Below are 15,767 nucleotides of genomic sequence, written 5' to 3'. Positions count from 1 at the left end.
GCAAGTGGACCACAAAATACCTGTTGTTGCAGGGCCCTGGACAGAAGAAAAGTTAAGACGGAAAGGAGCCCAGGACGCGGAAGTGCTAGGAAAGGCCTAGCAGAAGAAGGGGGGCTGCAGCAGGGCCGAGCCGCGGGTGAGCACGCGCTGCGGGCACCCAAGTGCAAGTTCAGATGCGCGCAACTATCAGGAAGCTGCGACTGCGCGCCCATGTTCATTCAGGCCCCGGCGTTCGGGGGCCCCCTCAAAAACAGGGAGCTCCACCTTTGCCTAACGCTTTGGGAGCGCGGGGTGGCGCGGGGCGGCGCTACAGCCCCAAGGCCCCGGGGCGGGGCGGGCACGTGGTGCGCGGCCCCGGCGATAAAGAGCGCGGTTGGGAGCGCGGCGCGGAGCGGCGGAGGTGGACCAGCGGCGTCTGGGTGAGCGCGGCAACGCAGGCGTGGACTGACGGACGGACGGACGGATGGAGACTGACCGACAGCCAGGGAACGGGGGTAGAGGGCCGGGGCACTGGACTCGGCGGTGGGCGAGGCGCGAACGGCCGGACGCAAAGGGCAAGACAGGGGAGCTGGGAAATGGAGCCTGAGGAAGTGTGAACGCGACACCTTCCCGGCCCGGGCGAGTGTCTGTACGGGCGGGGTGGAGGGACCCACTCCCCTGGATTCTGTCCAGACCACAGAGCCGGGCCCTAAGGATCCTTTTTTCAAAATGATCAGAGGCAGCCACTGGGGGGAAGAGAGTTTAGTGATTAAGTGTGATACAATCCCTTCATTTGATGGGAAATTGTATTTCTGCATTTTTGTTTGTTTGTTTAGGTTCTCTATTTGTTTCTTCCTTTCCAAGTATTAATATTTCTCTCTCGAGTGATTCCTCATGCCCAGAGCTGCATCCTCCTCCTCCACCTTCCCCAGAGATTTTTTTTTTTTAACTTTTCCCTTTTAAGAGAATTTGACTTAGGCAACCTGAATTCTTTGCACTAAGGATTCTTGTCTGTGGATAAAGGTGTAAGATTTCGAGAGTAATAGGCCCTGCCCAAGTGTTTCAGTAGTAACATTCTAAATTCTTATTAAGCCTTAGGCTGGAGAACATTCTGTTTGCGGGTTTTTTTGTTGTTGTTTTTGTTTTTTTGCGGTACGCGGGCCTCTCACTGTTGCGGCCTCTCCCATTGCTGTGCTCCGGACGCGCAGGCCCAGCGGACATGGCTCACGGGCCCAGCGGCTCTGGGGCATGTGGGATCTTCCCGGACCTGGGCAAGAACCCGTGTCCCCTGCATCGGCAGGCGGACTCTCAACCACTGCGCCACCAGGGAAGTCCTCTATTTGTTTTTGATACAAACTATGACGAATTTGAAAGCGTAACATTACCCAGTTTTTATTTAAAACTCGAATTTACAAAATCTGGATCATTCTCAGTTACGATTGTTGTGATTTTTTACCCCATCTCTTCCTGTAGCAGTTTCACAGTTTACAAAGCCAGCAGTCTTTGCTCGTTTACTTGGTGTATCGCTCTGTGCAAAGACAGATTTTTGAAGCTGTTCTTGCCCCCTGATGGCTTACACTCTAGACGGACAAGTCAAAACTACCTTGCTAAATATCTCTTATGTAAAGTTTTTAATGAAAAGCAAATGTTTGAGGGAATTCTGAAGAGTAAGAAGTTATTTTCATTTAGGGCATCAGAGAATGTTCTCTAGTTTTTAAGGTGAGTTCTGAAAGTTGGTTATACTGAAGGAACTGAAGTGGGAGATGTTGCCATTCTGGGTGGGAGAGCCGGACAAGCCAGCACAAGGTAGGTAGCAGTGGGGACCAACTGGGCTAGTGCACTTCAGGTGTGAAGACATCTGTATGGAGACCCAGACCATGGAATTTGGTATTTGTCCTGTGGAAGCCGGGAAGAAGTTAACTGGCCTTTTTCCGGCAGGGCAAAAGCAAGATCAGAAATGTCTGAGCTACTGGGCGGTTACTCTGGCAGCCTGACTATTTTGAAGAAGAGAGTTGAGATTAGGACAGTGACTCCCAGGCCCCATATCTTTAACCAATCAAACTGTATTTAAGTGCACTTAATTTGAGATATATGGATATCTATATCTATCTATCTATCTGCCAGTCCAAGCTTTTGACCATCCTAAGAATATCCTTGTAACTGCTCTAAATATGAAAGAAATGCAGCCAAAAGCACAAGAATATGGAAATCTAGGGTGTACAGCCTAGTACTTTTCAATTTAGGAGACTTTTAATGTGGAACCTAGCTCTCTGGACTCTTATCACTTGAACTTTCTTGAGTCCCTACGGGCCCCTTGGACATGGAGTTGTGCCCAATGGTCTAGATAAGAGGTAACAAAGGGTAAGTTAGGAGAGGGGCAGTAAGGCGGGAGAGAAGGATTGCAGGGAAAGAAGATAACAGTTGGAACTGAAATGACTTAGACTCTGAATAGAAAAGAGTAGCCAGGGTTGGGGAGGGGGGTACCAGTGGAGCTGAGATGACAGGAAGGAGTGTGCTGATAAAGGAATGCTACTTGCTAACGTCCTGTGGTCAGCAGACAAGACTTCATGGAGGGGACTGAACCTGTACTTACTATGTGCCTGGCACTGCTATTAATTATTCTACAAGAATTAAGTAATTTAATTCTCTCAACAACCCTGTGAAATATGATGCTTGTTATCCCCATTTACAGAAGGGGAAACTGAAGTACAGAGAGGTTAAATAACAGTCCCAAAGTCACCCAGCTGGTAAGTGATGGAGCCAGGATATAGGCCCAGGAAGTCTGTCTCCAGAGCTGGTGCTCTAACCCCTCTACTGTAAGGAGCAAAGGAAGAAATTGTTTAGAAGACCAGGTGGCAGGTTCGCTTTGGGCTCTCGAGTTGAGGTGCATGCAGGAAGACCAAGGGAAGATGCGCAGCGGGCACAACATCAACCTCATTTGATGCTCAGACCTTCCTCTGGGGTAGACTGGGCCTGTGTTATTGGCCTTGCATTTTCCCCATGGGCCAGGTGATTACATTTCTCTTCCAAAACTTCCAACAGGAGTTAGTCTCATCTTCAAACTAGGAAAAGTCAAAGAAACCCTAGTATCCTATATATCTCTTAAGGTTCCCCTTTATTCCCCTTCAGTACAGAGCAAAGCTACTTGAAGGATTTGGGCTTAATTTCAGGAGCAAGCCTCACCAGGGATGTATCTGTTTATAAGGGGAGGTATCATCGTTGGCCTTTCACAAAAGCAATAAGTTTTGCCACACTGTACCCTTTCATGTTTTTGTCCTTGTTCTGCCCTGTTTCTAGCTTCAAGGGCTCACCTGAGCCAGGACTCTTGGGAGATACAGAAAAAGTAGAAGGAATGATCTCTACTCTGGAAGTTTATACTCCTATTTGGGGAGATGAGATTAACAGTTATAAAGAACAAACAAAATGAGATAGTTCATAATTATTACATTATGTGGGTAAGATGTAAGTTGCTAGTGGGCATTTGTGTTTTTAAATGTGCCAGTGACCTCAGAACTATAATATACCCTCTCTGGTATTTTCTCTAAGCCAAACATCTTTTGTACAATTGTCACCAAATACTGTCTGATTATATTTTATTTTCTTCTTCAATTGTTAGACTTTGCATTTGTGGCTTCGAATTTTCATGTCCTACAGCTCAAAAAATAACAATTCTTCTATAACTAGTTAAGTGGCAGAGCTGTGGTTTGAACCAGGCAGTCTACCTATGGAATGCAGGCTATTAACCAGGATGCTCTTTTGCCTCTCATTGCCTGTTGTGGGCAACTTCTTGGCTTTTTTTACGCTGGTTGTGGACAGGTACACTCTCTGCCAGGTGGTGAGGGATGCTTTTGCCTCAAATGAGTGTTGCCAGGTTCACTGTCTCAGAAGCGATCTCCCCATCTGTGGAAGTCGTCATCAAGCTACAATCTGAACACCTCATTCAATCACCCATATATTCATCACTTTTTAATTGAACACGAGATTTCCAGCAAACCACTCAGTGCAGAGAAAACAAAGGCAAATGAAATCTGTTTCCTGTCCTGGGGGAGCTTGGTCTAGTGGGGGAGAGGTGAATAAATGTTTGTGATGCGATTTACTAGAGCTAGGAAAAAACAGGGAAAAACTGGTCAAAACCAGCATATGAAAGGATAGTTAGGTAAATCTGAAGATAGTCTTGTAGATCACACTGAAGCCTTAAGACTTAAGTACTGATTTTAGGGGAGATTCTTGCTTAACAGTATGAAGGTATAGAAAGAGATAAGAATGTCTCTTTTCTCCTGACCATATTTCAACTTGAGCAGTAAGTAGTTTTTTATATATTCGACCTCGCTGAGTTAGGTTCTTTCTTCTGCTCTTATTCACCCCTGCTCACTGAGGTTTCAGATTGCCTCAGTCATCCATATAGATAAAACAGGAGGCCTTTCCAATGGTATTTTCCCAGAACATTGCTCTCTTCTTGTCTCCAAATCTCCTGTCTTTAAAATGTAGTTTCCTCCTCTGTAAAATGAAGCTGTCACATTTTACATTCTTCTCATTTGCTCTGTGTGTTTGTATACTTGTAAGCATTTTTCACAGTTCAAACTTTGTGGGAACAGACTTTGACCCGGAGTTTTATCATTAATTGACATTCCTAGAAGAAGGAGAGGAATTACGCTGTATGTTTTCCAGACTTTTTCAGCAGCTCAATGGCCTCCCCGAAGAAGAAACTTCAAGGTCTTGTTGCTGCGACCATCACGCCAATGACTGAGCATGGGTAACTATGGTTTGGGACTAAAGGGATCTCCCTCCACCCCAATGGTCAGAAGGTCTCTATAGCAGCGGTCGATTAGACTCTGCAGCTTCTTCTGCCCCTGCACTGTCTCTGACCCCAAGTCAGAGAAGAGGTCTCTATTTCACAAACAGTGCAGAAGGAGACGAGGTAAGATACGGCAGCTTGCCTTCCTCCCAGTGTCTGTAGCCCCACAAAGCAAATTCTTGCATTTCAGCAGAGCCCTGGCCTTCCCAAATAAGGCCAGTGGAGTTGGGTGAGGAGAATCTCATTTTAGCAGGATTTGATATCAAGTTCTGGCCTCTAGATCCTGTCTCTAGACTGTCCGTGGACGTGATGAAATTGTCCTACCGTGAGGAAAGTGGGGAAGGTAGCTGCCAGACGGCCCCCTTAGGCATGTCTTACAGTCACATTTCAACATTGGTTAAATGTTTGGGAGCTTGCAAGAGGGAGGTAACAGCAGGTGATTGCTGAGAAATTGTTACCCAAGCAAGCATTTTCCAGTGAATATTATGGCGGTCCCTTTGCTGGTACTAGCAGTTAGTGGCCATGTGCCCCGGGCGTCCATGAGCAATATATAACTCCCCCCCTGGACATTGGCATTAATAAGTTGGGGATTCATCCACCATCTGGATCTAAGTGTTTTAACCTGTTAGAGGAGTCAGTTTGCCAAAACAGTCAGAATTCTGGCTTCTTTAAGCTTCTCCTTTCTTCCTCTATAAAACTTAAATGTAGTCATACCTACATCATGGAGTTACGAGTATTAAAATGGGATAATCCATATAATAGTGTTTAGCATGGGGTCAGTATGTGCTTAGGTCAATAAGTTTGAATTGCTATTGTGGCATAAGAAGTAAACAGAAGATGAGGTATTTAAGGTATCTTTAAGTAAGGCTTTTACATTTTTGGTCTTCTGTTACTGAATTTTGTAAACCTTAACCCTACCCCTTTAAAGTAGATGAAATTTCTTATGACTTTTACCATTCTCATTCAGAGTTGACCATATCACAGTTTTCCTTGAGATCATTGGAGTTCAAGACTTCTGGCTTCTAAGATTCTTGAAAAAATCACATCTTTACTTGGTCTGAATAAAATTCTTGCTGAGATGGCATGTAAATTATTCAATGGTTAATAGCAATTTTTTTTTTCTGTTGCTTCTCCATTTCCACAAGCCCTAAGAAAGACTAAAGTCAGCTCCTCCTCAATGTGTCAGCCACTTGTTGGGCAGATAAAACGGAAGGCATGTGATTGTATGAGCAGACAGGATTTACTTCCTGTTATGGAGTAAGATCCTGTTTGCAAGCTCAAAACACTACATCTGGTTGATGCTACTTTAACCGTTTTAATCAGACCCCTCTTAGCCTAGAAGTGGCTTCTTCTAAGTCTTGTTTGTTCACCTGGGACCTGCGGAGTGTCACTGTGCTTTCTCTATCCTGCCATTTTCCTGGGACACCAGGACCCACGCATATTAGATATAACTAAAATGACTCTGTTTTTCCGGATCCTTCTCTGTTTCCCAAATACCTCTGACCCTGTTGCCTCCATTACACAATTTCCTCTTTCTTCATGAATTCTTTTCTCTTCTAGGACCCTCACTTTCCTAAGGTGTGAAATAAAAATAAAAATGCATTTTTTTTAATAAGGGCCTTGTAAGAATTTAAATTAAATCAAAATGTGTGTCAGTACATGGCACATAGTAGACATGTAAGTTTTGTTAGTTCCCTTTTCTCTCCATCTTTCTGCTCTATCCAAACATTCCTATAGGTATGAAGCAGGTTTGGAGCACCCACCAATAGCAGGTAGCCATTAACCCACTTGCCCACAAGGGAATCTGCGTTTCTGACGTGTTTCTAAGAGACAGGACAGAAAGAAGAGCCACATGGAATCTAACACCTGGAAATTCTGCCTGGGGACCAGCCATCATAGGAGTTTTCCTAACCTGGCTCTTAGAGTAAACCATGGCCTCCGTAATTCAGAATGGCTGAACATTTTTTCTTCATAATTCTAATGATTCAACTCTGAATATAAGTTGATGTCCTAGAGTGGGAAAGTTGTCAGCAAAAACATGGTTAAAGGGGAGGTAGGTCAAAAAAAAAAAAAAAAAAACATGGTTAAAAAGATTTTAGTTAGAGTATCTGGGTTCTTGACCACCAGCTTTGATACCACTAGCTGTCTGACCCTGGGGAGCTCTTGTCAACTTGTAAATTTCTCTCATTTCTTATGAAGAGACAGAGTTCAACCACATTATCTCTAAGGCCCATTCAAATGCTAAGAGCCTGAAGTCCTCTGATGTTAAATATTATTAGGAATATTGTGGTGATCTCCATTAAGTAAGAATGCCTGAGTACCTGCAACTCCAATCTATCCTCCGCACTGTAGTCCAGTCCTCATAAATAAATCTAATCATTTGTTAGATTTACTCTTTAAGAGTCTGAATTCCCTTTTGTCTAAGCCTTGCTACTCGTACAGGCCATGGACCATTAGCTCCAGCGTCACATAGGAACTTGGTAGAAATGCAGAAACTCAGGCACTGCTACATACCACTGAACCAGAACCTGCATTTTAACGGTGTCCCTGGATGATTCTTTAGCACATAAAAGTCTGGGATGAACTGGTCTGAAGGTTAAAGCCCAGGAGCCTGGGCTGACATAGGAAGTCCTTTACAGTCTACCTTTCCTGCCACGTTTCTATTTCCCCAAACACCTCATCCCCTTTCTTCCCTCTGTGCCTTTACACATTGTTTCCTCTGCCTTTTTCTACCGTCACCCTCTCCATTCCCTGCTCCAATTGAATACATCTATTCATCCGTCAAAACCATCCTCTGGTGATTCTTCCCCATTTTCCATAGAAAGCATTATAGAGTCCTTCCTCTGTGGTCCCATAGTATCCTGTGCCTACCTTTTCACATTACATCACAATTATTTATGAGAGCTGTTACAGTAGCTGTTTGTTACATGCCTGTCTCTCCCAACAGGCTATGAGCTACTTAACCTTATGCAGGTATTTATTGGGTACCAGACCGTACACAGGGACTGAGCACGTATCTTACTTATCTTTGTATCTTCAGCATCTAGCACAGGGTGTGGTAAATTTGGTTATTTCATGAGTGAATAATTTTATTTCACGAGGAAAGGAAGCTAATACTGATTGGCTAAAGATTATATGTCAGTCTTCATGCTGGGCATTTTAATGGACATATTCCACTTAAATCTCGACAGCAGCTCAGTGAGAGAGAGCTGTTATCTCTATTTTTGCAGTTGCAAAAATAGATCCTAAAGATTAACCAAGATCCTAAAGATTAACACATAGCTGGAAAGAAAGGTCTATCGCTACCCATCCCAACTCACATCTTTTTCTACACTAGAGTGAAAGACTTTTGCTTTCCTTAGTTGTTTCAAGAAATCACTTTCCTTTGGGTACATTCACAGTCGTTAGAACAGAAAGTCCATTTCAGATTGGCCAAAATGTCTAGAAAAAAGTTGTGTTTTCTCCCTCAAATGCCCTTGACTTCACCATGGGAATCTTCACAACACCCTCTAGTAACAACAAACCTGTTACCCAACCAGTCAGAAAGGGCCTGGCCTGCTGGATGCGGAGTTGTATAGATTATTGTCTTTGTAACTATTAGGGGAGACTAAATGACCCAGATTTCCAGAACAGGATGTTTTCTACCTCTGGCAAGGTGGGGTAGGTATTGTCCCTGCATGCTTCTCTGCCAAAGGAATTTTGAAGTAACCAAGTAGTCATTTTGCCAGAAAGGGCACATAACTTCCATCTGATTTTGAATGGTGAAGTATACATATAATAGGCAAAGAGATAGAACGTCAGATTTTCTGATATGCATGCCAGCTCATGCCAGTTATGAAAAGAATCTGTCCTGTTGATTCGTGTTCTCAAATAAAGTGAAAGTCTTTCACCGTGTGTGATGCACCGGGAGAAGAAATGTACAGCAGTAGGGATTTTTCTCTGAAAAGCTGCTTCAGAAAAATTCTATTATCCATATACACTAAGAGAAGAGATATAATCTACATGTAGTTTCACAATTCACCTACTCTAGGCCTCAATTTGTGGCAAAAATCATTTGATAAACGTTCCCCCCTCTTACATAGTTTGGAAGTAAACTAAATGTCCAAGAATAGAGGCTTAGCTAAATTAATTACGTTCTTCCATACAATGAAATGCTGTGCAGCCAGTATAGTAACAATATCTGAGAATGTGGGAAAATATCCAATTTGGAATGCTAAGTGAAAAAAATATTACAGTACTATGTACCATATGACTACATTTATTTAAGAAAATACTATATTGTGTATTTGTGAATAGAAAAACATCAAACTAATGAGAGTAATAATCTCTAGGGAGATCCTGAGTGGTTTTTTTTTTTTATTGTGTGTACTTTCTAAAATATATAGCTTCTGTAATATGAAAAAAGATAAGTACTTTTATTTTTAAAAAATCGTGGTCCTAAGACAAAGAATCTGAACCAATGAAAACTGAAATTAAGACATTACATTGGAGTTAAGTATGATGGTCCCGTAGTTAAGACTTCCCTGATGGGCCCGTAGTTAAGACTTTGCGCTTCCAATGCAGGGGGCGCAGGTTCAATCCCTAGTGGGGGAACTAAGATCCCATATGCCATGCGGCATGGCCAAAGAAGAAGAACAACAACAAAAAACAAAACTAAAGCGTTAAAAATCTGTTCACGTTTTCAAAACAAAAAGTATGAGAATGTCTACAGCAAGCATGGAGTTTGGTTCTGGGCCACTCTCCCCATAGGTGCTAAGAGGTGTTTGTAGCGCTCACGAAGGAAGAGATGAGGCAGTGGAAAGCCAGTGGAGCCTTTCCAAGTGAACTGGCCTATGCCATCTCTCACCTTCCAGGAGCAGCAAGCCCCAAACGGCCAGCCAGTGGGGAGAATAATTACCTAATCTCATTCTTTCCACTCTCTGTGGTGGCTGCCCAATAACTGGTTCAGTGCCTGCAAGAATGAACATAAACCCAGGCACCCTAGGGAGGTAGCGTAGGGTGGGAAAATAGGGAAGGGAGCAAAGTCCTCAGAGAGAATTAGCATCCTCTTGCCACCCTAGCCCTGCTGTTTGGGGTGCCTTTGACAAATATGGTAACACCTCTGGGTGATTTCCGTGGGCCCATTTGTGACTGGAGCCCTGAGCATCTTCTGTCAAGGGCTGCAAACCTCGCACCTACAGTCAGGCAGGTATCTGAAATCCCTGAGGTGACCCGGGGGGCTTCTGTGCCTCCAAAGCAGACAGCCACTGCTCTTCCTAGCCAGTTGGTGCTGTATGGAAATGCGGGCCTGGCCTTGTTAGATCATCGGGTTTTCTTTTTTTTATTATCTAAGTTACAGGTGTACAATATAGTGATTCACAGTTTTTAAAGGTTATACTCCATTTATAGTTATTACAAAATATTGGCTATATTCCCCTTGTACAATGTATCCTTATAGCTTATTTTATACCTAATAGTTTGTACCTCTTAACCCCCTAACCCTAAATTGCCCCTCTCCCCTTCCCTCTTCCAACCGGTAACCACTAGTTTGTTTTCTGTATCTGCGAGTATTCTTTTTTTTTGGTTATATTCACTAGTTTGTTATATTTTTTAGATTCCACATGTAAGTGCTATCATACAGTATTCGTCTTTCTCTGCCTGACTTATTTCACTTAGCGTAATGCCCTCCAAGTCCATCTGTGTTGCTGCAAATGGCAACATTTCGTTCTTTTTTATGGCTGAGTGGTATTCCATTGTATATATATCACATCTTCTTTATCCGTTCATCTGTTAATGGACACAGCTTGCTTCCGTATCTTGGCAATTGTAAATAATGCTGCTATGAACATTGGGGTGCATGCATCTTTTCAAATTAGTATTTTTGTCTTTTTCAGGTATGTACCCAAGAGTGGAATTGCTAGGTCATATGGTAGTTCTATTTTTAGTTTTTTTGAGAAACCCCATACTGTCTTCCATAGTGGATGCACGAATTTACATTCCCACCAACAGTGTACAAGGGTTCCTTTTTCTCCACGTCCGTGCCAACATTTGTGTTCTTATTGATGATGGCCATTCTGACAGGTGTGAGGTGATATCTCATTGTGGTTTTGATTTGCATTTCCCTTGTCTGGCTTTTCAAACAAAGTTTTTTTGTTTTTTTTTTCAACATGAAAAGAAATGTTAACGTTGTGAAAGTCAAACAAAACACATTTAGGAGCCATCCCTTTTCAACCTCTGATCTCTGTAAGGAGATTTGGTAGTTCCAAAAGACCATAAGTCCAAGGACATTGTGGGGGGCTCTGCCACTGCCCCAGAATTCCACCATTAGTGTCACTCCTATAGGCTAGGGACATTTTATAAGAAAAAGCAAACTGCTTTCTTGAAGGAATAGATGATGTATCACCCATTAGCACCCCTAACCTGAGTGGAGTTATCGTATTTGTCATCCAGCAAGGCCTAAAGGAGTTGGGGAGAGGGGGTGAGTGTAGACAAAAGCACTACACTGACGCCATAAAATAGCGTGGAGTTCTCTGAGGAAGGAGAAGGAGCTGGAGGGTTCACATGCTGGCCTAGATCTGCCTGAGGGTGTGGCCAGCTCTCTAGAAGGAGGACACCAGAGTAGGGCCAGACAAATAGCAGCTCTCAATACAGTCAGAGGGAAAGAGGATCATAGGATTTCACCCTATTTATTCCAGATCCACCTTGTCCTTGAAGTCTCCTTCCCAGCCTCCCTAAGTGGAATTATCAGTCCCCTGCTGAACCTCTATACTTTCCAACCAGTCACAGCCTTTGTTGTATTTTTCTCAATATTTTAGTTATTTATATATGCTATTTTCTTTGCTCAGTTAATATGGTAGTGAAATGTAAACACATCCAGCAAGTGTGGAGATAATCTGCTTTTAAAGCAGAGATTATAGGTGTTTCATCATCATTATAAATTCCTGCATCAAGTCTCCTTCACTAGCCTTTGTTGAGTGTCTGTGCTGTGCCAGGTGCAGATGAGAGATTGTAAGGTATAAAAGGCACAGTTCTTGCCTTCAGGAAGTCCTTGCTCCAGACTGGAGGGTGGGCATAAACAGTGTACAGAGTGATGTTCATGATAATAGAGATATGTACTTTGCTGAGGGTGTGAGGAATTTGTCACTGAGGAATAATAACAGCAATAATGATTGAGCCTTTAATTGAAGCCAGGTGTAGTGCTGAGCACTTGTGCTGGACTGGCCAATAGAGTGCCACTTGGTAGTGGGGGTCCTTGCTGAGTTTAGAGTCCACTTTGGGGATACACACATGCACCCAAAAAGACTAAATGTCTTCCTTAAGGACTTCTGGAAATGGAAACAAGCTCTCTAGCTTCCCTTTCCAAATAAGAAAACATTAGATTAAACCAAAAGAAAGCACATCAAAGCGAGTACGGTGCCTACCAGGCCTCAATCATCTGGAGCTCTGCAGGCTCCTCCTTGCAGAAGAGGCCAGGCCTGCTCTCAGTGTCTCAGTATGTGGCCAGGGTGGGACTGGGGAGGTGTCAAGACTTCAGTGAAAGTGTGCAGGAGCCACTGCGTTTGAATCTGTGACTCCAACACAAGCTATTGCCCAGAGGCTTTATTTCCAGTTTCCAATCTGCGATTGGGAAGTTGCTTGCATGAGTAGATGGACATCATTGGTCAAAACCAAAGTTACTGTCACACAAACAAAGCCCCAGCTAATCGTTCCTGCATCTCAGGGCTTGTCCCAAGTGGGGAAGAGCTGATGGAAGCAGCAAGGGGCTAGTGTGGTGTAAAGGTGTGGTTCCAAGTGGTCAGAAATATCTGAGGCAGAGAGATTTCAAGAAGTTGAGCGGCTCAAGCTGACCTAAATGAAGGTCCTGAGGTGGATTGTCTAGGCAGCTAACTCCCCCATCTTGGAGTCTTAGTGAGACTGAGAAGCGAAGATTCGGCATTTGAGCAAGTGGGACAGGGAGGGGCAGTGTTAACGATATTTCAGGCATGAGCCATTATGGAGAGAGTTTGCTCCCCTTGCAGGCCTTTTAACTACATTAAAACCTACCTTTTCCCAAGTGGCAGCTTGGACTAGTTGTCTCTTGAGTGTTGTGGGCAGTGGTTGCCTATCCATTCTTTGTTTTTATCTCTTGTTCCTATTCCCTTTGACATATACACTTTGATGTCTTTGTTTTCTATATGCATCAGACATTTTGGTTCCCTTTTGTTTTTTAAGGAATACAATAAGTAAAGATGAAAAGAATGTTAATAAGGTTAAAATTACATTAGGATTCTCTGGCCCCGCTGACTAAAATGCAAAAGTACTAGCCAACTAGTACTGAGTGTTCTTGGCAACCATGCATTCTGCAACATTTAGCACACACTTGCCCCACCATTTTCCTTTGTATTTTCCTTCTCCATCCTCCATCCTCCCCACCTGTATTTTTTTTTAGTAAATTTTTTAAAAATTTTATTTATTTTTGGCTGCATTGAGCCTTCGTTGCTGCGTGCTGGCTTTCTCTAGGTGCGGCGAGCGGGGGCTGCTCTTCATTGCGGTGCGTGGGCTTATCATTGCGGTGGCTTCTCTTTTTGTAGAGCACGGGCTGTAGGCGTGCGGGCTTCAGTAGTTGTGGCTCGCGGGCTCTAGAGCGCAGGCTCAGTAGTTGTGGCACACGGACTTTGTGGCTTCGCGGCATGTGGGATCTTCCTGGACCAGGGATCGAACCTGTGTCCCCTGAATTGGCAGGCGGATTCTTAACCACAGCGCCACCAGGCAAGTCCCCCCACCTGTATTTTGATTGAGAACAGGTCACTTTATCTGATCTGTCTGTGAGTCAGTTTCTAGATTTTTTAAACTCAATATGATTTTAAGCATCAGATCTTTGCAAGGTCAGTACTCTTCAGATGGCACAGTGCATGCAGATCACGTGGATATCTTGTTACAGTGCAGATTCTGACCAGGAGAACTGTGTGCGGCCTGGGACTCTTCATTTTCAACAAATTCCCCCAGTTGCTGATACTGCTGTTCCGCAGATAACACTTTGAAAGGCAAAGTGATGACAAAGTTCCTTTTCAACTATTATCCCTCTTCAGTTTAACACTAACACATATAAATGGCTTTAAGCCTTCATTTATTGTGACAAATATTAAGTGCTAAAATTCTTAAATTACTAAGTTTGAATGTTCTTATTTTGTAAGCCTAAGAAATGATTGCTTCTCGCCACATGGAAAATGTTAAGTTCTTGTTTAACCATGCCCCCAACCATCACTCTGCCCCCAAAGGGCAAAAGCTAATTACTTTTTAAGTATTACTTGTGATGAAGTTTAAACATAAAACCTTTGTGGATAACTAATAGTGCTTTTCTCACATAAGTGAGGCACATATGGCTGAGTAGAGAAACCACCAGACTCAAGGGAAGAAAAAAACCCAAGCATTATTCAGAGCAGGCTAAGAATTTCAGACTGGTTAGGTGGATTTGAATAACTATGAACAAGAGAGAGCAGTTTATAATTGTGGGGATGAATTGAATAATCTAGAAAAGAATAAATACACATTTTTTTTCTAATTTTTTTTCTTTATGTCTTTCAGAGAAATCAACTTCTCAGTCATTGGTCGGTATGTGGATTATCTTGTAGAAGAACAGGGAGTGAAGAATATCTTTGGTAAGTCATCTTTAGAGATCTACATATCTCTAGCTCAGTCCTTAGAAAGTAGCTGTCACCAGATTACTAGCTAGGAGGTCACAGTGTTATTGTGTCACAGGTTATGGTTGAGCCTGGCTAAGCCATGTAAAATTTGTGGATTTTTAGTCTCATCAATTTTAGACCTAAAAGATGATCAAGAGATTATATAATTTGGTAGTGCACCTGAGATAGGCTGGGACCTGGGACCCTTTACTGGAGTGCTTACACCTGGACAAACGTCTCTGAGAGCAACAGACTACGAAGAAACTATTAGGGAGTAAAAATCACTACACGCATGAGCAGTGGGGGCAATTATGAACAATAAGATTCAAAAAGGCCACACGCCAGCTGCCACTTCTAAGGTACTGGGAGCATGCCGGTACCGCGCATGATCCCTGCACCCAGCAGCACCGAGGGGGTGGGTAGAACACCTAAGCTACGCCTCCTGCCCAACCCACAGGCCCGCCCCTGTTGTTACCCCTTTTAAGGAACCAGCTCGCCACCTTGGGTAGCGAGCAAGGACACCTCTTTCTTGTTCTCCCTCCCTCATGCCGCAGCAGGAACCTCAGTAAAGCCTTGCCTGAATTCTCATCTGGCCTCTTATCAATTTCTATTGATTAAAGAGTCCAGGGACCCAGGTCTATAGACAGAGGTCGTTTTAGATCTGTAGTACACACCATTGTCTTCATAAGTAACTGCCACCTATGACCACCGTGACATCCCAGTACTGAATGGTATTGGTTTTCCTGCCATTCAAGCCCAAATATAGAACTGCCTGGCGTGCTCGGAGATTTGCCTGAAACATGGGCAGTTACCTCTGTCTCCATTTAAAATACTCTCTGTCCCTGAAAACAATGAGATTTGTAAATTACAAGTCCTACTTAACCTTCCCACTCCTTTTGACAAGGTGAGGATGGAAAAAAGGCTGAGTCTGAGGTGGAAATGGAAACATGGCATCACTCCACCCACCCACACCCAGATTCTGTCCTCTGGTGTTTCTCCGTGTCCCTTCCTCTCGAGCAGGGATTTCTGCCCCTGCACTGCCAGCATTGGTGCTGGAAGAACGAAAGGTATCGGTTGGTCCCACTGACTGACTCTCTGTTTGGAACAGTGAATGGCACGACAGGAGAAGGCCTGTCCCTGAGCATCTCAGAGCGCTGCCGGGTCGCGGAGGAGTGGGTGACAGAAGGGAGGAACAAGTGAGTGGCTCCATCAAGATAAACACGTGCATCTGCGAGAGCTGCGTAGACCACAGCTATACCCCAGATGACACAGCCTCCCTGCTCTCCGACCACAAATCAGGCCTGAGGTCAGCTTGTGGAAAGAGGAGCTGAGGCCGAGGAGGGCCCTTCCTT

At 43.8% G+C, this 15,767-nt stretch overlaps 1 protein-coding gene across 7 annotated transcripts in view; it reads left to right on the top strand.

The window, feature by feature from the left end:
- Positions 1-210: 210 nt before the first annotated feature.
- NPL (N-acetylneuraminate pyruvate lyase) overlaps positions 211-15,767 on the top strand; it is a 49,375-nt gene continuing 33,818 nt past the window's right edge. For 3 of the 7 annotated variants that reach the window (XM_029227358.1, XM_029227356.1, XM_029227357.1), the window contains exons 1-3: positions 4,288-4,732; positions 14,318-14,391; positions 15,524-15,611. In XM_029227358.1, the coding sequence (XP_029083191.1) occupies positions 4,665-4,732; positions 14,318-14,391; positions 15,524-15,611 (230 nt within the window). In that variant the 5' untranslated portion in view covers positions 4,288-4,664. The other 4 variants (XM_029227353.1, XM_029227354.1, XM_029227355.1 and 1 more) reach the window with 4 other exon arrangements.

The sequence above is a fragment of the Monodon monoceros genome, unplaced genomic scaffold (genome assembly GCF_005190385.1).
Source record: "Monodon monoceros isolate NGI ecotype Baffin Bay Population unplaced genomic scaffold, NGI_Narwhal_1 Super_Scaffold_18, whole genome shotgun sequence".
NCBI classification, from domain to species: domain Eukaryota; kingdom Metazoa; phylum Chordata; class Mammalia; order Artiodactyla; family Monodontidae; genus Monodon; species Monodon monoceros.
The sequence above is the reverse complement of the archived record's forward strand: the minus strand, read 5'-3'. Positions and strand labels throughout refer to the sequence as shown.